This window comes from Chrysemys picta, chromosome 7 (assembly GCF_011386835.1).
Source record: "Chrysemys picta bellii isolate R12L10 chromosome 7, ASM1138683v2, whole genome shotgun sequence".
NCBI classification, from domain to species: Eukaryota; Metazoa; Chordata; order Testudines; family Emydidae; genus Chrysemys; species Chrysemys picta.
In genome coordinates, this window is record NC_088797.1 from 26180773 (window position 1) to 26203275 (window position 22503).

The following is a 22503-nucleotide window of genomic DNA, read 5'->3' on the forward strand; positions in this document are numbered from 1 at the left end:
AACTATTTCACAAAGTATTTCCATAGTTTTATTTCAGGAGTAATGGACATTTATATTCAGTCTACATGTTGGAGCACAGTCTGGATTCCTTAGCTTATAAATACATACTGTTTACATAGGCTTCTTCATTTCGTGCATACTGTTACAATCCTTGAAGAGTTTGTCAGTTGACAAGTAAGATAAATTGGTTTAGTGGACTTTACAAGTGTTTAAAGCTAAGTAAAGTGTGTATTGTCCAGTATTTAATTAAATGTAACTTTGTCAGACTACAAATCAGTTACAGAAGTGTCTTCCAATAGGCAGTTAATGTTTTCTGTGTCTTGCACAAACAAGAAGCATTTGAGATTCTTCACTTGTCTGCAGTTGCTAGCAGTTTACAATGTATGTGTAAAAATGCTGTTCTAAGACAAAATACTTGATTTTATTTGGAGATGACAAGTGTTGGATTTAGTTGATTTGTTTAGGAAAACTTTTTAACTGTTATCCAACCAAATTTAGTTCTGGAGTTCTCAGTGCAAGTACTACTGAAAAAGCAATTGGTGTTGTATTTACATACACTAGGTCTGAACTGGTCCCATTAATCTATACAAATTCTGGAAATATTTTGATTCTTTATTTGAGCTATGTACTGTAAAGTATCTTATTTCAATTCTTATATAGTGGATTTCAAAGCTAAAAGGGATGTCACTTGTTTTCCAAAATTAATTTCTTAAACAAAAAAGACTAAATTAAGCCCTCTACTAATAATAAATCAATAAGAATAATACTTTGCACTTTTATAGCACTTGTCATGTAAAGTTCTCAAAGTACTTTATGAAAGTGAGTAAATATTAGGATCCCTATCTGTATTAGCATCCACAGAACAAAGATTTTGTAACTTGCCCAAAGTCACACAAGTCCATTGCAAATTGGTAGTAGAATGCATGTGTCCAGATTTCCAACTCCTTGTTTTAATCATCAGTCCTCATTGGATTGCAGCGTAGCAGTAGACTTTATATCTGCCTCCGCACCACCTTACATAAAAGAAATAAGCTATAGTAGGGGAATATTCTGAAAATATTTCAAATTCCATTTGGTGAGGAGAGATGGGGGAGAAAATCCAAAGGTAAGTAATAGCTATTGAACGATATTATCTCTATATATCCCTTAGCAACAAATCTTGCTATTTTTTTCTTCATTTAAACCACATTTGTGAGAGTTTTATTGTTAACTTGATCCAGATGACTGATCAAAGCATAGTTCCCTATTGCTACTTTGCTAAAATATTTTTTTAAAGACAGTTTTAATATTACAGTTTTACAGCTACAGATTGCTGTTAAGCTATTGAGTCTATTACCAGTCAATCAAAGACTTTCATTTCGTTTCAGTAGATCCTTGCTTAAATGCCACTGAATCTTAAGAGGACATGAAATATCTGTCAGTTTTCCTTTAGAGGCTATCCATAAATTCTTTAGTAAATGGATGAAATTTCAGTTACCCCCACCATGTGTGACTTTGGAAACTCAACAAATAGCGATGTTGAATGATCAAAGATAATTGCTTCAAGCCTTAAAGATTATTATACTTATGTATCTTGATGTTAGCTGCTTTTAATTTCTCTTTCATTCATTTATTACATAACCATATCACAGAAGGGATGCACCCATCACTGTATTTACTCAATAAATTATTAACTTCTTAAGAGTAAACAGTTTTGGCAAGTTTATATTGTTCAGGCTAAAACTAGTTATCTTTGTTGGAGAAACATTTAATTAATATATTGCATTTTGTATGTTCAGGCTTTTCATTATAAATATAAATACTCTAAACAATATCATAACAAAAAATAAGAAAATATTCAATTGTATAAAGCTAGTGTGAGTAATATCAGTAGGTAACACTTTTAACATAAGAAAATAGAATTAATATAAGTAAATGATTTGATGTGGATAGTATAGGATCAGCAATACACTATGCAATGAAAATGTAACAATAATTATGTGTTGGACTTCTATAGCACCTTTCATCCAAAGCCTCAATCTGCTTTACAAATATGAAGTATTATTACAGCCATTTTACAGATAGCTAAAATAAGACACAGAAAAATTAAGATATATGTCACTGTCCCACACTGAACCAATGGTAGAAAAGGGAAGAAAAATCTTATCTTTTGAATCCCAGCCTCATGTATTAACCATGTACTGTGAAAAGTGACCGGGAAAAATATTGGATTGTAGAATTTCATGTTCATTGTCTTTCAGCTACTTTATATCAAATGTGCTCATTTTATACATAAAAGGATATCTGATTCAAACTGCCAGTCCTGCAAATTCAAACTGGTATCTTAAAATGAAGCTAAGGTCTTTCTGGCTAGTGCTTCATCACCAGGAATGAATACTGTAGAAATGGAATGTAGTTAAAATTATGTTGATGATGTGTGAGCCAGAATAGAACCCACCTCATTCCCTCAAACCAGTAACTAAACTAGTTCTGTATTGCTAGCATGGATAAAAATTAGTAAAAAGTTTATTACTCTGAATAGATGTAAGGAGAAGATCTGCTAAATAATAAGGTGCCAGTTTTACGTAGTTGTTTTTCTGATTACATCCAAACTTTAATTTATAACTGAGTTCACAGGATCCCAGATAGCATGAAAAGATGTCAGTTTGCTATCTTTCACTGCGAAAACTGTTTTGAATCTATAGGCTTGAGATATTGCATGTAGCTAACATTCTGTGTTCAATTGTGATTAATATTTCTAGTAATGAAGCATTATTTTAATTTACTTTTTATTAAAAAGGGGTTTGACTCTGTACATGTATCAACATATATCAAAATTGCTAAATTAAGTCCCAATTTGGCAAAATCCTTAGGCGTATGCTTAAGGGCTTTGCGGAAAGCAAATGGATTTAAGCACATGCTTAAAGATTCTGTTGTTCTGGGGTGCAAGTCTACTGAGAAGCTGAAACTAGTATCAGATGCTGCTGCCCACTTTGTGAGAATCTTACTAGGAGCCAAAGACACGAGTGTTTCCATTGGGTTTCCAAATAGGATGTATGGTGGAGTTTTTCATCTGTAACACCCTAATTGGCATGGATTCGGGCTACTTGAAAGATTCTCTCTTTCCCCGTGCCATATTTCCACAGGGGTGGTAAGTGGAGATGTTGAAACTGGAGCCATTTCAGTATAAAAGAGAGGGAGGGGCTAAAAGGACAGTCTGCAATTCTCGCCTCTCAAGCTTTGGAATTTATTCCCTCACTCTTGATTGAAAACAATGCAAATGTATTGATCTTCAGGGCAAATTGTAAGGCTCATCTATTTTCTTAGTCTTCTGGAGAGGGTGAGATTATAAGGGGTGGGGTGGGATAAGGCCCGAGGTGGAATGATGTATTGGCTTATTTGTTATTTTATTATTATTGAATATATCTAAGAAGCAAGGCTTATTGTGTTCCTTTATTTGTTGCCATAATATCACATATAATTTTAAGTGAAGCTGCGCATTTAGAAATCTAGGTCGATCCTTTTTTTGTTTTAGAATTTGAAGTAAATAACATACATCACTAAAATGATACCTAGATATCCAGGATTTTGCGTTTGAGAAAACACTCTCTTGGAGTTGTCATAGATTTAATGGTCAGAAGAGACCTTTATCCTCATCTAGTCTGAACTATGGAATAGCACAGGCCAAAGAACCTCACCCAGTAATTTCTGCATTAAACCCATAACTTCTGTTTGAGCTATTGTATATCTTCTAAAGAGATATCCAGTCTTGACTTAAAGAATGCAAGTGTTGGACTAGTTTTTTATTTGTGGAATTACAGAATAAAGTGGGAGTTAGTAAAATGAAGAAAGGACAATATTTGATACAGTGGCATCATTTACAAAATATAGAGAGTAAATATGTAAAGATATATTAGACCCAAAACGGAATAATTGGCAGTTGTAATTGTGTTTTAAGACCCTATCCTGCTCTATTTAAAACAGTTTTGAGAGGAAAATTTAAATATCACATTTCAAAAACTGTCCTTTAATAGCTATGAAATAATAGTTACAAAGCCACAAGTGATGCAGACTTGAAGTTGACACATTTTAAACACTCACATAGATTATACTGAACTATACATGTTCTAAGATTGAGACTCCAATATTTTAAACTAAAACTGCAGGTTCTGATGTACTGTAGTGTCACAAGCTAAATAGAAAACATTTAGCAAGTGCTTGGATGGGAAATCTTCAAGTAAATTCAGGATGCTGCAGGAAGTGATGGTACTGCCAAGTCAGTAGGTGGCACTCTTCCCTCTAAGTCAGTACTTAACCAATGTTCCAGCATGTTGTCTTGGGACACTGTGCTGTTGGAGGTGCTGGTATTTCAGCTAAACCTAGGCTCTAGTATAAACACATGTGGTCAATAAAAATCCAATGGTATTTTTTTCAAGTGTAGGTATGAAGCCCTGAGGTATCAGCGTAAATTGCAATCTGGTTAATTAATTTCTTCCTGGAATAAAAATATACCTGACATTTCAAAGCTTACCAAACATTAAAAGAGTTTGCAAGTGAAACACTCAGCAGTATCGTACAGAATATTAAGCAACAAAGAGTTCTGTGGTACCTTATAGACTAACAGATGTATTAGAGCATAAGCTTTTGTGGGTGAATACCCACTTCATCAGACGCATGGGGTACAGAGTATTGTGTTTTTTAGAAATGGCTGGAAAAGATTGTTATATCCCTCTATTATATTTCCTCACTGTGTTTACTTTTTTCCAAAAAGGACTTCTATTTATAAAATGTTTTAAAGATCACAAAAGATCTCATTGTTAAATTGTAAGAAATATCCTAAGGAAAATAGAGTTTAGTACAGAAGTACTGTATTTTTTAATGGTAGCTCAAGTGAATCAAAAATTTAATCTTAAAATGTTCATATTAACTTATTACTGCAGAGGGCTAACCAACCAAAACATATTTTACCAGAATTTGGTGCCATTTTTAAGAGGCCAGTTAAAAGCAAGGTTTTTTTTAAAAGGTTTAGGGTGTCTGTTCAAAATGTGATTTTTTTTCGTCTCTGTTTCGCACTTCTTACTACTTTGCTCCCAGTGCAGACAAATTAAAGGAAGCTTCCTTTAGCATTCACAGTTGCTTTGTGCATATTTTTACTGCAATCTGGCATTCACAAAAAAGAAACATTAGAAGTGGTTTATTTATATTTCAGCACCAAATTAGAAAGATTACATCATTCATTTACAGTTCTTATCCCAGGACACTTCTAATCCCCAGCACCTCATTACAGGAGACACTTTTAGGATTGCATATATCATCTTGTTTAGCTTTTGCATTCTTTTATGGGATACAGTTGAAAGGTAGGAAATTTAAGGCTGTTCATTGATAAGAAAATAAACTAATAAAATCTTAGGAGCTTCCCCAAAGGGGAAAGATATTACAGTGTTTACAGTAACTGGTTATTATTTGTCCATTTGTTCTCCATCTTTTTCACCCTTGTGAAAAAGTCCTTCCTTCTTGAATATAAATGCAAACAATCTACCTATAATTCAGAGAGAGTTGATCCTCTGGTAAAATTAGAAGAAACTCCTGCATAAGTACCAGGGCCGGCTCCAGGGTTTTGGCCACCCCAAGCAGCCAAAAAAAAAAAAAAAAAAGCCACGATCGCGATCTGCGGCGGCAATTCGGCGGGAGGTCCTTCACTCCTAGGCGGAGTGAGGGACCGTCCGCCGAATTGCTGCCGAATACCTGGACGTGCCGCCCCTCTCTGGAGCGGCCGCCCCAAGTACCTGTTTGACAAGCTGGTGCCTGGAGCCGGCCCTGATAAGTACACACAGTCATATGCTTCTCTCCCCTTATCCAGTGTGGAGAAAGCAGAATGGCCCTAATTGTACAGAAAACATTCAGTGCTATGCTGATGAGAAAGATACTGACTCAGGGTCTCTTCCCCTCTTCTTATTAAGTTTAGAACTTAAACGAGCGCATAGCTACAGGTCAGCACAAACTCTTTCTATATTCTGTTGCTAGTAAACACACAGATTTAAGATGCCTGCAGCCATTCCATGTTATTAAATGATTCTGGCCATTTAATGAAAATACATATCATCTTTTCCTTCCATGTATTAGAAATGTTCTGTTACACTGTTGTTAAGCAGAAAATGAGGGTACACTACTGCAAATCCTTTCTTAGCCCAGGATAATGATTGAGAGGTGTCAACTCATGTTGAATGTATTGTGGTGCACTGGAACTAGAATGTTGATAGGCAAAATAGAGGTCTAGAAAGAATCAGGTGCCAGTATGGAATAAGCAGGTATGAAAATATTTTCTGACACCAATGATGGAGATAGTTCTAGGATGGAAAAGTTCTGTCACAAATGTGTCTCACCCACCTGTCTTAGCAGTGCTGAACTTTCAGCTTCATCCAGGGCCGCCCACGGGGGGCAAGTGGGGCAATTTGCCCCGGGCCCCGCAGGCCCTGGCCCAGTGGCAGTCCGGGTCTTCAGTGGCATTTCGGCAGCGGGGGGCCCTTCAGTGCTGCAGAAGACGTGGAACGACTGAAGGGCCCTCCGCCGCCAAAGACCCAGACCGCCGCCGGGTGAATACAAGCGCCGTAGCTCCCCCGATTTGCCCCGGGCCCTCTGAATCCTCTGGGCGGCCCTGGCTTCATCATCCGATAAAGCCTGCTCAATATGTCTCTGCTATGTGAATTTGTTTTACATGTCCATTGTTGAGGTTGATGGATTTCCACTCCATATGGCTAAATTTAGTGCCTTTCATGGTATCAAGTATCAGGGGGTAGCCGTGTCAGTCTGTATCTACAAAAACAACAAGGAGTCTGGTGGCATCTTAAAGACTAACAGATTTATTTGGGCATAAGCTTTCGTGGGTAAAAACCTCACTTCTTCAAATGCACCTAATGAGGTTTTTACCCACGAAAGCTTATGCCCAAATAAATCTGTTAGTCTTTAAGGTGCCACCAGACTCCTTGTTGTTTTTGTAGATACAGACTAACACGGCTACCCCCTGATACTTGATGTCCATTGTGTATGCTGTTTTTAGCAGGAACCATTTAACACTTGTAGCACAGGTATAATCTAGAGCTGCTTGTCTCGGTTTAAAATGTCAGCTGTTGACTCTCATTTCTCTACCTGTTGTCTTATGCCTACATTGTTATCATTGTTGACTGACATAAAAAAAAAAAAAAAAAAAACCTTTGACTCCTAGTTTCCACACTGCATTACTGGAGATAGCAACATTATTTCCTATTCCAAATATACATCAGAGTAGTAAGTTGTAACTCAGTTATTAAATGTCTTTTTTCAAGGTATGCAGTGTTGTTGCAGCCCAGGATATTAGCGAAACAAGACGGTTGAGGTAATATATTTTATTGGACTAACGTCTGTTGGTGAGAGAGACAAACTTTTGTCAGTTTAGAATAACAGGATATAACATCCTCTCTGCAGCTTTCATACACCTTACAAGGGGGTTTGGTTGAGTATCAGGCGTGGAGCACCATCTAATATCAGTATGGCACCTGTGCAACTCATGCTGCCATTGCTTCAGGTACAGAGAAGGCCCAAAGATAAAAGACTGGAACCCATTTCCATTATTTAGCAGGAAGTCTAATCCAAATGCAAGAGCAGTTGTAAATGACGACCCTCTACAGACCTTAGACCATTGTCCTATTTAGAGGTTTCCTTTCCTATACCTCTTACCCTTGAAACAAGAGTCTGGATGTAGGTTCATTTATTACAGTAATTAACTTAAAGATGCAACAAATATCAAGGATATGTTTTTAATTAGTATTTTGTTCAATTTCAGTTTGTAGGTATTTATTTTAGTGCATAAAGGGCAGGGGAAAAAGACAGAAAATGAATTGTACTCTCATCTCTGACAGATTCACAGAAGCTTCACCACGAAACCTGTCTAAATTTCGGGTACCTCTGGGCCACTCCATAGATTTTTCTTTGAGATAAGTTTGCTGGTAATAGCTTCCAAATTTTCCACCTTCATAAGTGCTTTGTTCTTTGTAGCGTCGAGTGGCTGCTCTTGTGAAGCCAGCGGGTGCAAGTTCAACTGTTGCTCCCTTTTTCCACCCTCCGTTACTTCATATTTTCTCCTAAACAACAGGACACCTCACTCTTCCTCCATTTCACCTGCTCCCTCTGCATTACTCGTACTGATTTTCAGTAGAGCTGATCAAACATTTTCCAGTGGAATATTTTTTATCTAAAAATACTGATTTGTTGAAGTCAAAACGTTCTGTGAAAACATGTTGATTTCAACATTTCATTTTGAAAATTTTATTTTATAGGGGTTTTATTATTTTTATTTTATGTTTTTGTTATACAATTTTTATATTTATAAAATGAATTTAAAATATAAAATAAAATAAAAATTAATACAAAATAAAATATTAACATTTAAAAAGTCAAAATTGAAATTTGATTGTCCCAAAACAAAATTGTGCACACACAAATTCTTGTGGGGAATTTCTACATTTGACATTTGTTCTATTCAGTAAAATACCAATTTAGAAATCACAGAATTTCCCACAAAATTGAAACTTTGTTTCCCAACCAGCTCTGGTGTTCAGTCGTTTTTGTTGTTCATCCTTCCATTGTTTTAAAAGGAAATGGAAGATCATCTCTTTTGAAACAAAATGGAAAATATGGGTTTGTCAGTGACTTAGCATATGGCAATGTATTTGATTACAAGGATGGGACATTGTTCCAATTACTCTGCCACCTGGCCGTTGGAGGAATTAATTATGTGAAACACGGAGATGATCCTTTTTTGAACATTTTATTGCCCCTGAGATACTATAAAAATATTGATAGTGGCTAAATATTTGCCAAGTGTTTGCCAAGAGGTTTTATGCATCTTACCTCTGACTGCTCCTGCACTGCCTGTGGGTGTTTTGTGGTATTTCACTTGAGGTAACAGAGTTCATCTACAGGGGGCACCTATCTCCTCTCCCCCACATCACAACCCAGAGGACACAATCCTACTGGGGAGCTTTGCTGTAGTATATGTTTTTATAGTAAGTGCAAATTTGACATCTCTTTTTTCAATGATCCCTATAATTCACAACCTCCCCCATACTGTGCAAAATACAGCAAAATAGTTATACTTAAAATTTGGTTGCAGCACTACAATATATGGTATTTATTTGTTGGTTTGTTTATTTTACAAACCTCTTGCTTTTCTAGTTTAAAAAAATTGCAAAATTTGGTGAATTTAATGGCAAGCATTAATTTTCATATTTAAGAATGAAATGTTTCCAAACAGTATTTCAACTCAAGTTTGTATTGGATTGTTTAATACTAAAACTACATGGGTGCAGATTCCTATTATACCATTCTGACATCTAAATTATATTAATTGCACCCTCATCTAATTGTGCCAACAAACTCTGGGTAAGGACTGTGAAAACAACTGAATTTTGTTCATGGGTTTGTCAGGTGCAGGTAGGTAATCTCTTGGTTCTAGCCCACGAAAACTTATGCCCAAATAAATTTGTTAGTCTCTAACGTGCCACAAGGACTCCTTGTTGTTTTTTCTTGAATACAATGTATCAAGCATGGCTGAAATTATTTTAAATAATGACTACTGACAGTAGTATGTATTCTGTCCAGTTTAAGTGTTTGCATGATTGGGAAATTACATAATACAAATATTTTAGTGTGACCCAGCAAGGTCTGGATTGCTGAGCGCTGAGTGTCACATGATATGAAAAAAATGTAATAGCGATCATAGGCAGTGTCTTATTTATTATTACCTGGCGGTGACTATATTTTATTACCTCTAGAAGTCAATAACTGAAATGTCAAATCTTTTCAGTTGTTTTCATAAGCTGAATCTGGTTAAAATTTATTCTCACTGATTAACATGCTGTGCCCGTGTGTGTATTATACAGTCTTCAGATTCTTATGCCTGATTGTTTTAACAGCCTGATCCTAGTAAAAGAAACAACTTCACAATTAAACCCTGAAAATAGGCGAAAATAGGCTTTCACCATAACCGCTCATCATTGTTACTGTGAATGCTAATGTAATTGCTAGTATGCATGAAAACTTATATTCCTTTTAATCTGATCTTGCAATTATTCAGTAAGACTTTACACATTGAAAAAGAAATATCCACGAACTCATATTTTACAATAGTAAACATAAAAGTATTGGGCTAGATTTTGCTCTCTGTTACACTCCTAAAACCCAGTGAATTTACTGGGCCAAATTCTGCACTCTGTGATCCCATTTGTGTAGAAATCAGTATGATTGCATGGGGCATTAATTGGCACCATATTTGGTTCAGTGACTTTAGTGGGGTTGGAGAGGTATCAATAGAAACAAAGTCTGTCCCACTGTGTTTTCTTTCTTTCCTTAATTAGGTCCCAGTCCTGCATTTGTCTTCTGCTGGCAGACCCTTGGACCTACATAGAGCTAATCACGGGCTCGAGGGCTTAGAATTTGACTTTTGATAACATTTTTAGATTTTGGAATGAAAGGAGAACTGTAGGTGCCATACTGTAGATCCTGCCGTGATTGTATTTGGCCGATATGTTCCAGCACTTAACAACATAAGAGTGGCCTTACTGGGTTAGACCAAAGGTCCATCTAGCCCCGTATCCTGTCTTCTGAAATGGCCAATGCCAGGTGCTTCAGGGAGAATGAACAGACCAGGCAATCAATGGAATTGTCTCCCTTTCCCTGTTCAGACACAGAACAGAATGAAATTGATGGCAGACAACTATGATGATGACCATCACCACTTCCACCACCACCACCATCACCACCATCACCGGTCTCCTGGGAGGACCCAGCACTCAAATCACCGACCCTCTCCAGATCAGGTCAGTCACCTCCTTTCTTACCTTCACACTTACCCTTTTACCATTCTGAAATTTCAGGATAAAATAAATCTTCCAAAGAAATAATAAACAATATAAGTGATACGCTTTTTGAACTGAAACTAATAGCTTTGGTATTTATTTCCATCACTCAGGGAATCTAAACGTTTTCCTTTCTCTTTCTGTTTGGCTTTTGGTCTGTCTTATAATATTTTTCTTCCCTCTCTTCCTTTTTCTTTTGCTTTAAGCTTTTAAGCAGAGTCCCGATACAACTGTTTAAATAGAAAGTTACTGAAGAGCTGCTTAGTTACTGCAACTTCACTATTAGGCACTTGCTTTTTGGAATAACTGCTATTCAAAGACTTGGTCAGCATTTCCATTATGAGCTTGTGTTCAGTTGTTCCTAAACTGGCCCCGAAAATATCTTTGAATTGAAACCATTCATTGGCAAATATTGCATTGACTCAGTTTTGGTTGTCTTTAGTAAACAAAATGTAAATGTTTTGGGATATACTTTAGAGTGATTTTCAAAAATGACTAGTGATTCCGGAGGGCCTCAATCTTTGAGTGCCCAACTTGAAACATCTTCAAGAGACCTTTGTTTCAGAGTAACTGTCCTCTGACAATTGGGACCCATTAGTGTGTGTCAGTTTGGACACCCCAAAATTGAGCCACCACCTAAATCACTAATCACTTCTACAAATATCAGAACTTGTTTTTTAAATAAAAATATGCAAGTTTTGTTTATAATAATGATATTAAAATGTTAGTATTTTTACAAAATATGAAAAAATAAAGTAAATCAAAATTACTCAAATGTGATTCCATTTCAATTTTATATTAGCACAATTTCTAGGGAAATGTACATCACCTTGCCTATAATTTTAATACATAATATGGTGTAATTTTATTGTCACCCCCAAAATTTGTCTTTAGGAGGGTTTTTTTTTTATGCTGGTTCTGCAATTAATGTTGCTGTAAATAGGCAAATAATTGGTAAGTGTCAAATGTTCAGCTGCTGTAATCTTGGATTGTAGCGATCTGCATAAAGTGGATACTATGACATTAAACTTTATGATTTTGTTGTGTTTAAGACGGATGTGTTCTCAAACAGAAACTGAGGGCTTTTTGTTTTCTGAAATGCTAAGGCCTTGATCCTGCAACGACTCAAGCTCCTGTATCACTTTATGTATATGAGTAGTGCCATTGGAATTAATAGGACTATGCATGTGCATAAAGTTATGTACATGCTAAAGTCTTTGCAGGATTGGGGCTTTGAAGTGGACTTCTGAGAAATTTATTGAAAAGTGCTAAACAGTTTGCAGAATATTTGGGTTTAAAATTACTTGTCTATTTTAGCCCCTGTTTTTATATTACAGTATTATTGCCAAATTATATTTGACCCTAACTGTGTGAAACTATAAGGATTACAATTTTTATTTCTTTTCCTTTATATTATGTTATTGAAATAATTGTTTTTTTTTTTTTTTGCTATCTGCAAAATCTTTTCCTTCTTATTTTCTTTTTACCTCTGGTTCTCTTCCTCCCCCCTTTTCTCCTTTCCTCACCACTAATTAGAAGAAACTACCTCAGTGGGGTGGAATTGATGAGAGCCAGAGGACCAACATGGCAAAACTCAGCAGCATCTCTTATTGTGCTTCTGCCCTCTGTCTTCCCCTGATGAGACTATACTTAGAAGTAGGCTGAATTGATTAGGATATTTTTGATGCAATATCTTCACATATGATAGTGCCCTCTTTTCTGTTCATAGGATGGTTATTTCACTACTCCTGCACCACGCAGATGCTGCTACGTGATTACGTGACATATTCAGTGACTAGTTTTCCAAACCATTTACCAAGCAGTAAATAAATATTGCTCCCTCCAAGGGAGCAAGAAGGAAGCAGGGGAGGGAGGAATTGTGACTTGCAGTGCCACCCACTTACATCTCTGTTGGTGGCAACTTACACAGGACACCAACCTTTGCTCAGGGCTGTGCTTAGTCACAGTAAGACTTGATAAGAACACAGCCCACACTGGTCGTGCTGCAATTTTGTAGGTTGCACAATATGACTGCAGGTCAAAAGCTGCATTGTAAAGAAGTCACACACACTTTATATTCAGTAAAAAAAATGGGGTCTTTAAAAATAAATATTTAAAATTGGAGCTCTAGATTTTGTAAGATTTTTCTACAGACACACTGGTGCTAAAGAATTAACATATCCCTACCAAAATATTATTTAAATGCTACATTTTGGGGAGTCTGATAAGAGCCTGAACTCTTTTCCTTGATTCTCTTCTGCAGAACACCAAAACAATGACGTACTTATTAGAAAAAAGAACAGGCGTACTTGTGGCACCTTAGAGACTAACAAATTTATTAGAGCATAAGCTTTTGTGGGCTACAGCCCACTTCATCGGATGCTTAGAATGGAACATATAGTAAGGAGATATATATACACATACAGAGAACATGAAAAGGTGGGAGTTGCCCTACCAACTCTAAGAGGCTAATTAATTAAAAGAAAATTTTTTTTGTAGTGATCATCAAGATAGCTCATTTCAGACAGTTTGACAAGAAGGTGTGAGGCTATTTAACATGGGGAAATAGATTCAATGTGTGTAATGACTCAGCTGGTATGAAAGAAGGATGCAGGTGCTGCACAAAGGAAGAGGGAGGGGGCAAAGCAATAGTATGCTCAGACTAGGAAGAAGCGGGTAGGAGTTGAAGAGCATGATGAAGTCATCAGCAACAGGAGGAAGGGTCTGGGAGCAGCTAGACAGGAGAGCATAGAAGAAAATACATAGGAGGAGGGCACAGGGTCTATAGCAGGAGGAGGAAGAGAGCCTGAGTCTGATATCACAATTCTATTGACAATATGGTATTACGCCTGATTTACACTGGTGTATGAGAATGCAAAATCTATTCCAAGAACATTTCATAGTTCATTTATTTTGGCAGGTAAATTAAATAATTATATGAAAAAATTATGTGGTTTGTAAAAACAACCATGAAATATACAAACGTTAAGAAATTGAGAATTTTCAGCCAGTGTGGATGGTAGTATTGTCAATAGTGACAGAAAATGAAGGGGAAGAGGTGAGAGGAAAGGTAAGGAGTTCAGTTTGGACCATGTTAAGCTTAAGTCAATGGTGAAACATGTAGGAGGGGAGAGGCTGAGATGCAGTATTGGGCTGAGGGATTCTGGTCAGATGTAGAAAGGTAGATTTGTGAGACATGCATGAAGACGGTAATTGAAGCCGTATGAGCAGAAGAGTTTGTACAAAGAAAGGATGTAAAAGAAGAAGAGGAGAAGGCAGGGATGGAACCCTACAATCCTCCCATGGAGATGAGAGAGGCTGAAGAAATAGCCACAGAGAGATAGGAGAACTAGCAGAGACTGGAAGAATGAAAGCCCTGGGAAGAGAATAAGATATCATGAAGTACATTGATCAACAGTGTAAAAAGAAAGCAGAGAGGTCCATGAGGATGAAGATGGAGTAGAAGCCTTAAGATTTGGCTGAGAATAAAGTACTTGGAGCCTTAATGTGAGAGGTTTCAGTTCAGAGAGTGAAAGCCAGAGTGGAGGGGTGTCCAAATGGAACTTAGGTCAGTGATGGTAGATGACACATTGACTGAGTTTGGATATGAAGGGAAATTGGGCTTTATTGGAGAGCCTCGGGTGGTGCTGAGGTATTTGAGGATAGAGCAGAACATGTTTGTGAGAGGAATGAACCCAAAGAGAATGAGAGACTGAAGAGGGTTTACAGCTGAGTCATTAGAGAAGAGGGAAGAAGGAACAGAGAAGAGGGCATATGAGCAGTAAAAAAGTCAATACATTGGTGGAGTGGAGGCTGGAGAAGGACTTAGAAGGAGAAGTAGGTGGCAGGTGGGCGATGTTGAAGGAAATCAAGAGTTGGTCAGAGAGAACTTGGACAGTGAGAGGTGAGAAAAATAAGCCGTTTTTGGTGAAGAGAAGATTGAGGAAGTGGCCATTTGAGGGAATGGGAGAGTTGATCCAGAGTTCTATGTCAAGAGGAAGTAACGGTAAGAGTAAAATTCATTGGCTGAAGCATCAATGTGGAAGGTGAAATCACCTTAGGTGAAAGTGGAGGAATGTTAGGTGAAGAAGAGGGAAAGCCAGGTGTCAAATCAAAGCAGGTGGATGGAGAGTAGGTGATGACAGCAGCATGCAGAGGGAGAGAATGAGTGAGAATGGGGGGAGTTGTAAACAGCGGGAACAGGAGAGTAGTAGCCTGATGCCACTCTCTGATATTTGGAGTGAAAGGTAAGAGGAGAGGCCAAAAAAGAGCAGCTACCAAGGCAGAGCTGTGGCATAGCAATAGAAATTCTGGTTTCTGTGGATAGGAAGAGATGGAAGGAAGGAGAGATGAGGAGGTTGTGCATAGCAGTCGTCTCTCTTTCGGTGAAATAAGTATTCCACAGTGAGGAAGAGAAGGAGCATAGGAAGGTAATGAAGGTGCAGATGGGTATAAGGTTTGAAGGGGAAGCCACTGGAGTGGAGATGGTGTCAGGGATGGTTGTGGGATTTGAGAAGCTGGTGTCTGGACAGATTATGTCAGAGGCAAGGAGGGGAATTGACAGAGAATGCAGAAGTGAGATATGGACTTGCAGTTGTGTGTGAGCAGGGGACAGAGGGATGAGGGTAGAGTGGGTGAACTTGGAGCAGTAAAGGGGAAGTGAAGAAGGGATGTGTGATAGAGATGACAGGAAGTAAGGGGGAGGAGTGAGATGAGGAGGAAGGGGAGCAGTGAGTCAGAAAAGAGGTGTGATGAGAATGGTAGGACACTAATGAGAGAAGATTATGCAGTCAAGGAGCAGAAGAACAGGAGGTAACAATAAAATGGAGGGTGAATATATCAACAAACCAGCAAGAAAGCACACTGATGGTACAGCAGTTAAACCACAGCAGTTAGTTAATTATGCATCAAGCAAATGAATAGATCCATAAGCTAATCATTGTCAAAAGAATCTCTAACAGAACAGCATGCTAGCTATGAATGTGAGAGAACTAATCATAGCCCGTGCTTACATTTTTCAGTTATGAATCATTTTTATCTGTCTGTGATCTGTTATTGTTTGCCATTCCATACAGTATCTTTGTTATTGCAGTTTGATTGTGATGTGGTTTTATTATGCAAACCTTTATTTCCCATTCACAACAGTATATTGCATACAAAATTCTGGATATGTGGTTTTTGGTGACCATGATCCCACATGCTGGTAGTGGTGTGAAACCACAGAATAAACTGGAAAAATAAACATGTAAATGGTCAGGGGGTATTTTTAATTTTATAAGAAGAAAAAGATGGTGCACACTGTAACACATATGCCACTTAACAGGGACTGCTAGTTACCCTTTCAAGGTTGTCTATCAATTTTGAAGACTAAGCAGAAATTCCAAAAGATAAGGCATAACTTCTAGACAGAAAAAAGATATTTGAAATACACACAGCATTAACTTTGAAAAATATGTTTGTCTATGTTGTATTGAGTGGATATTGATTATTTTGAATGTTGCTAGTTTTATATGTGTATTTACATATATAGACATATCTTTCTGGAAAACTTTGATGTTATATACGGCATATATGAACAAGTGTGTGTGCGCGCTTGCATGAGAGAGTAAGAGATTTTCTACCCCTCAGCATATATTTGGGAGAGTAAGGTCAGGGCCGGCTCTAGGTTTTTGGCCACCCCAAGCAAAAAAATTTTTGGCTGCCCCGCACCCCAGCCCTGGGCTCTCCCCCCCCCCCGCCCCCATCAATGCCCTCCCCCACCCACACCCCCTGACACCCTAACCCTGGGCTCTCTCTCCCCCCCCCACCTGCACCCCCTGCGGCCCCAGCCCTGGGCTTCCCCCCCAAACGTGACCTCCTCGTTCACCACAGCAGTCCCTGTTTACACTTGCAGTGGGGATCAAACCGTTTCTCCTATTTTTATTTCACTTTAGTATAAATCTCGCCCCTCCCCATCCCCCGCAACCCCATCTTTAGTGCTCCAAATGCACATGGAAGGCATAACCCTCAAACCTTGTCCCCAGAAAGGGATGGGGATCTAGTAAAGAGGGTTCAGGCAGCGGAGCGGGTGTGGGAGTGCTTGGGGGCTCTACACTGGCAGAGAAGCGGGGTGTGATGTACTCATGGAGGAGGAGAGCGGGTATCAGGAGGGTTGCTGTAGAAGAGGTGCAGGGGAAGGAGGAGGTGCGGGAGAAGAAGGCTCGGGGAGGGTACAAGGGGAAGGGGTGCGGCGAAGGAGCGATGTGGGGAGGTACAAGTGAAGAGGCTGTGAGCGGGATGGGGGGGGTGCAAGGGCTGAGAGGGGCAGGCGCTGACAGCTGCTTCCCCAGCCCTGTGCAGGCAGAGCTGAGAGGACGGACACTGACCCCCAGGTGCCCAAGCTGTGGGGGTCCCCCGGCGGGGCAGTATCCCCTGCTCGGAGCCAGGCTCTGCCTCTCCCCACCCCTGGCACTGTTGGGGCCTGGGGCAAGCAGCGCAGGGCTGAGGCGGGGGAGGTGTGCGGCGGGCTGGGTCCGGGGGCAGGAGGGGGCAGCTCGGGCTGCCCAGCCATTCGTCCCATCAGCGCATGAGCTGGGATCCGCGCCCCCTGCCCAGCCCGGCAGTGCCCTGGACAGCCCACTTGGGCAGGGAAACGCCGCGCCGCCCTGGGGAGACTCAGAGCAGCAGTGGCGGCAGCAGCGGTGGTGGTGGGAGGACCCCTCCTCCTCCCTGCATCCCAGGCCCCACTTCCCTCCCTCCCCGGCTCCTCACACACTCCTCTCACCGCCACAGCCTGAGCTCAGCTCCAGGGGACAATGCTCTGGCTCTCCAGCAGCAGGGTTCTGGCCAAGGCCGGCTCCCGGCTTTTTGCTGCCCCCCCCCCAAATGGGGGCTGAGTGCCGCCCCAAGCACATGCTTGGAGCGCTGGTGCCTAGAGCCGGCCCTGAGTAAGGCCCTCTCCACCCTTTATGTATATCTATGTGTGCATATACTTGCTATAAAAAGAGAGGGTGTGTTATCAATCTATATGTAGATAACATATACACAGACCTTGGAGACGAATAAACACACTCACATTTTTCACACGATGCTGTTTGCTAAGGCTATACTTTACATATTATATTTACATTATAGATGCTCTATCAGGGCAAGATTGAGACTTTTCAGCTCACCCTGAGTAAGGAGCAGCATGTGGGTGTGCTGCCCCAGCAGTAACCCAGGGTAGGAATTGTGACTCCTGGCAAAGGAGACTACTCCTTTACTGGGTGTAACATACTCCTCCTCTTCAGCCTGATCAAATCCACTGACTGATGTGTTAAGGGAGAATAGCTAAGTCTCTAGCTCCTTGCCCCTCTTCCCCTCTTTCTGTCCATCTGTTTGGGAGAGAAGGGAGTAAAGGTACACAGCCCCAGCTTAGCCTCACATGTCGACTCAATGTCTAGAGAAGCCCTAAAAAAGCTGCATAGAGAATAGGGATATTCTTACTCCCCTGTGTGAGTGTATGTGTCAGACACAATATGTACATACATGATTGTTGCACCTTTGGTTTTTATATCTCATATGTATTGGTATTGAGTAAGTTCAAAAAAGTAAAATAAATACACCTCAGTACAGTATTTGTAATTTTCAGTTATTTCATCCAGAATTGGCTGTTAACAAACTCTAAAAACAAATTAAATCTGCAACTTTTTATTTAGATTCTTTGATTCTTTCCCTTCAGCTTGTGCTTGAGAGTTGGCAACTTACTTAAATTCCGCCTGGAAACTTATTGGCAGTCAGTGCAGATCCTGGAGCATTGACGTAATCTGCTCCCAAAGTGAAATTCTCCTTAATAAGCATTCAGAGCTAGCTTCAGTTTCCAAGTGGCTGTAACATAGGTAGCCCCATGTAGAGTGCATTTCAGTAACTTAATCTGGATCATTGGAACAAAAAAACCTCATGGGGGATAAATGTGAACACCCAGATTTGGACACTCCTGACGCCTTTGTCTTGTACAGACCTCCAGAAGCTTTTTCTTGAGAGACTCTCCTCCTCCCACACTTTGTAATCTAGAGGAAGGTGCTTCAGACCAGCAGACTGAGTTCTATTCCTAGATCTTCCATTGGGTGCTGATAATATTTCTCTCTGCTTCACAACCCTTATTAACTAAGGCATCACATCCCTGCCTTAGAGGGAGGCAACTGTCATTCATCCATTTTACAGATAAGGTAATGGAGGGACCGTACCAGCTCACTTCAGGATAAACTGGAAATAGAACACAGGTTTCTATAATTATAGACCCAATTTTCATCCACTCTGCCACATTGCCTTTTAGAAGGAATATAATATTCTCTCTCTACTGACAATCTGCTCCCAAAACCAGGAACAAAACCTAAGAAATCTGATCTTTGTTAGTGTTTCTAATACCAAGCATTCAAAAATTATTACTCTGACCCACCCAAAATCATGAGATTTTAAAAAGTAATATTTTGGGTGCTTTTTCTTTGCCTTCTGGTTTTAGGGCCTTTAGGGTACATATTGGTCATGTTTTCATGCTTTTCTCTGCAGCCACGAGGATTACAAATGTACCTTATTAAAAGGAAATCTGAGATTCTCACATAATCACAGGATTCTAGGAGCTGGGGCTTTAAAAAGAAAACAAACCACCAAATATGGTGAGAGGTACTTTTCTGTTACCTGACTCTTATCCTGCTTCTAAGTATATGGACGGAAATGTAAAAAAACAGGTTCAATATTACAAATTTATGGAACGGGGGTTAGCCAAGAGTCTTGTTTTAGTCATTGCTTTAGCTTATTAATGTATCAAGTGAGTATGGTAATTTGAAAAGTATAAAATAGAAGCTGTGAATCAAAAACACAAATTAAATTAGGTCTGGTTTTGGTTTGTGACTGGAAAAGAAAAACATGATTGAGAGTTTGCCACAATCAAAACCAAAACTTGCTTTCTAAACTCATCAATATGTAAAACTAAATTTTTTACATATCACAAAAACAATAGAAATTGGGCTGATAAGGAAAGCACCAACTCAGCTTCTAATATAAGAAGGAGCTACTGTGGTATAGCAGTTTAGTGCATACCCTTGGGAGCCAGTGTCAATGGGCTCCAGACACTGACTCATTGTTTGACTTTGGGAAAACATTAAACTACAGTACACCTAAACCATTGATACAACTTTAACATGGATTCTGTATAATAATAGTAATAATACATTAATTAATACCACACAGGGCTGGTGTTAATTAATTAAGGCTTGTAATGCACTTTGAGATGCAAAGATGAAAGGTGCTAGAGTGAAGTGCAAAGTGATGGTAAAAGTAATTTCAGGTTTTACAGTATTTCCCCTTACTTTCACATGTTGCTGGGTACATGCACTCTAGGGCGCTTATGGTGTGAATAACTTCCAATTCATGTGGTCATAGTAGCTGAGGAAAATAGAACATTGCTCAGATGAAACCGTCAATCCTGTCTATTTTACAAATATTTTATTTTAAAAATATTATAATTTAATAAAGATATTTCACACTAATTAAGATAAATACAATAAAAACAACTTTTATCATGGTCAGCATCATGTAGTACACAGTTGTCATGGTTATTTTTCATTCCAGGCACGGAGGAAAACTGGTATATCACATACGACTGTGTGGCAGCTGTTAGCTAATGCTGACCTTTTAGTGGCAGCCACTGTATTTCTCATTTTCTTTATACAGTCAAAAGTCAAGACTTAGGCATTGACTGAGTAACTAACTGAAAGTCAATGAGACTAGTCATGTGCTTAAAATTAAACATGTGCTTACGTGCCTTCCTGACTCAAGTCCTTAATGATGACTTCATACTTCATATCAGAGAACGTGCAGAGGACTATTCCTGCCTTTAATATTTACATAGCTACTAATACCTACTTTATTCCAAAAAGGGGACTGGACCAACCCTTCATCCAACTTCCTTTGGCCTTTGAGGAAGTTTGGATTTGGTTTCACACTGAAGTTTCACAGTAGATTTTTTATATTTGTAATAGCCCAGATGAAAACCCTACGTCCAAAGAGCCCTGAACTTTGGGGAAGTTCTGATCTGGATCTCTGTTTTGTAGCTCAGGCTAATCCCTAGTTTATTCTAATTTGACAATGCTGCATTTATATTCATATCACAGTGTTAATTAAAGTCTAGTAAGCTCTTTAATCAAGTAAAACCCTATGTAAATGGGAAATATGTATTACTGTTGTTATCCCTAGCCTTATATTTATAATTATTACAGCAATATGAATTTTCATATGCCTTTTAATCATATTTAAACTTGCACTCTTTCTGGCAGATAAGTTGGAGTGCAGAGGTTAGGTTTTACTGTCTATGTTACCTCCAGAAGATGGATTCTGTATATTGAAAAGTTATACCTATCCTTTGCTTAGAGAAATAAATTTATTTTATGTTTTGAGGTTTAATGAATGTGATATAAATGTATACATACTGTCCTGTGTGTATATTTATATATATCTATATTTATATGTCAGCTTTGCAGAGTCTTTTCCACATATGGAAGAATTTCTTGAGATCATGTTTAGTTGTAGAAACTTCTCCCCATCACTTCCCAGGAGTGTGCGTATTAGGATATACAGTACTTATATAGAGGTTTATATTTATCTTACATTGCTTAGTAGAAAAATTAACTGCCACCATCAGAGCCTAAAGTAGGTTTAGAAAGCAGCTGAAAGAGGCAAAAAAAATTCCATTCTGTAATTTACAGTAACTTGATAATAAAAATTGCATATCTGATACTTTTAATGTTGGTTATTTACATGAGATAGCATGTCATAGGCTTTCATTACAAAGGAGTTTATACATTTTTGCATTGCAAATCGATTTCATGGACCACTTCTTTTAGGAAGCTTTGGATTTCAGCTTCATCTAGTGACAAAGCTTTAAAATATATAAGTACATGGTGAAACATCTTATTCATATTATTGTTAGTAAGGGAGTGATAAAGTCAGTGGTCACATTGTACTTATTGTATTTGGGTACATCTTAAGTATACACAAATAGGCAAATTATGGGACTTATTTTAAGTCCTCCTTATAACTTGCTGACTCATTATTAATTGTGACCACTTTTGTCATGGACAGATTTGAAAATATGTCTGTGAGTCCAGTAGGTAAAGCTAAAAGACTTTTTAAGATTTATTCAACTTTCTGAGTATGCAAATGAATCTTCACAGCCAGTCTCTTCCCATTTTCCAGTTACAGGCTCAGTTCTGCATGTCATTCGTGCACAGAACTCTCACTTAAATCAACTGCCGTTCTATGTACGGAAGGCTTGTGGGATTGGGCCCTAAGATATATTTGACCTTACAAGTTTCTTATAAGTGACTAATAGATAAAACATTCTCAGAGCTGTTATAAATATTTAAGATTTCCTGAGTTTAAAAGGTGTAATTTAAAGACCTTTTATTACAAAGCAAGTACATGTGTACATCAAAGGAAATAGAAATAGCTCTGAGGGAATTAATATATGTAAGTATCGTTGTTTGCAATGTCTCAGGGCTTGTAGTTACATGTTTAATGAACCATCACTAGCCACACACAATAAGGAGATATGATTGTAAATCAGGCTTTAGAAAGCTAGTTCAAGAAGTGAGCAGGTTATCACCACATTTACTTA

General features: G+C 38.7%; 1 protein-coding gene across 3 annotated transcripts in view; it reads left to right on the forward strand.

Annotated features, from left to right (window-relative positions):
- The window catches only part of ERC2 (ELKS/RAB6-interacting/CAST family member 2), an 836521-nt gene that overhangs the window by 641307 nt on the left and 172711 nt on the right, over positions 1-22503 (forward strand). For all 3 annotated transcript variants that reach the window (XM_065550998.1, XM_065550999.1, XM_065550997.1), the window contains one exon: positions 10698-10832. In XM_065550998.1, coding sequence (XP_065407070.1) covers positions 10698-10832 — 135 coding nt within the window. The remainder of the gene's footprint in view (positions 1-10697; positions 10833-22503) is intronic.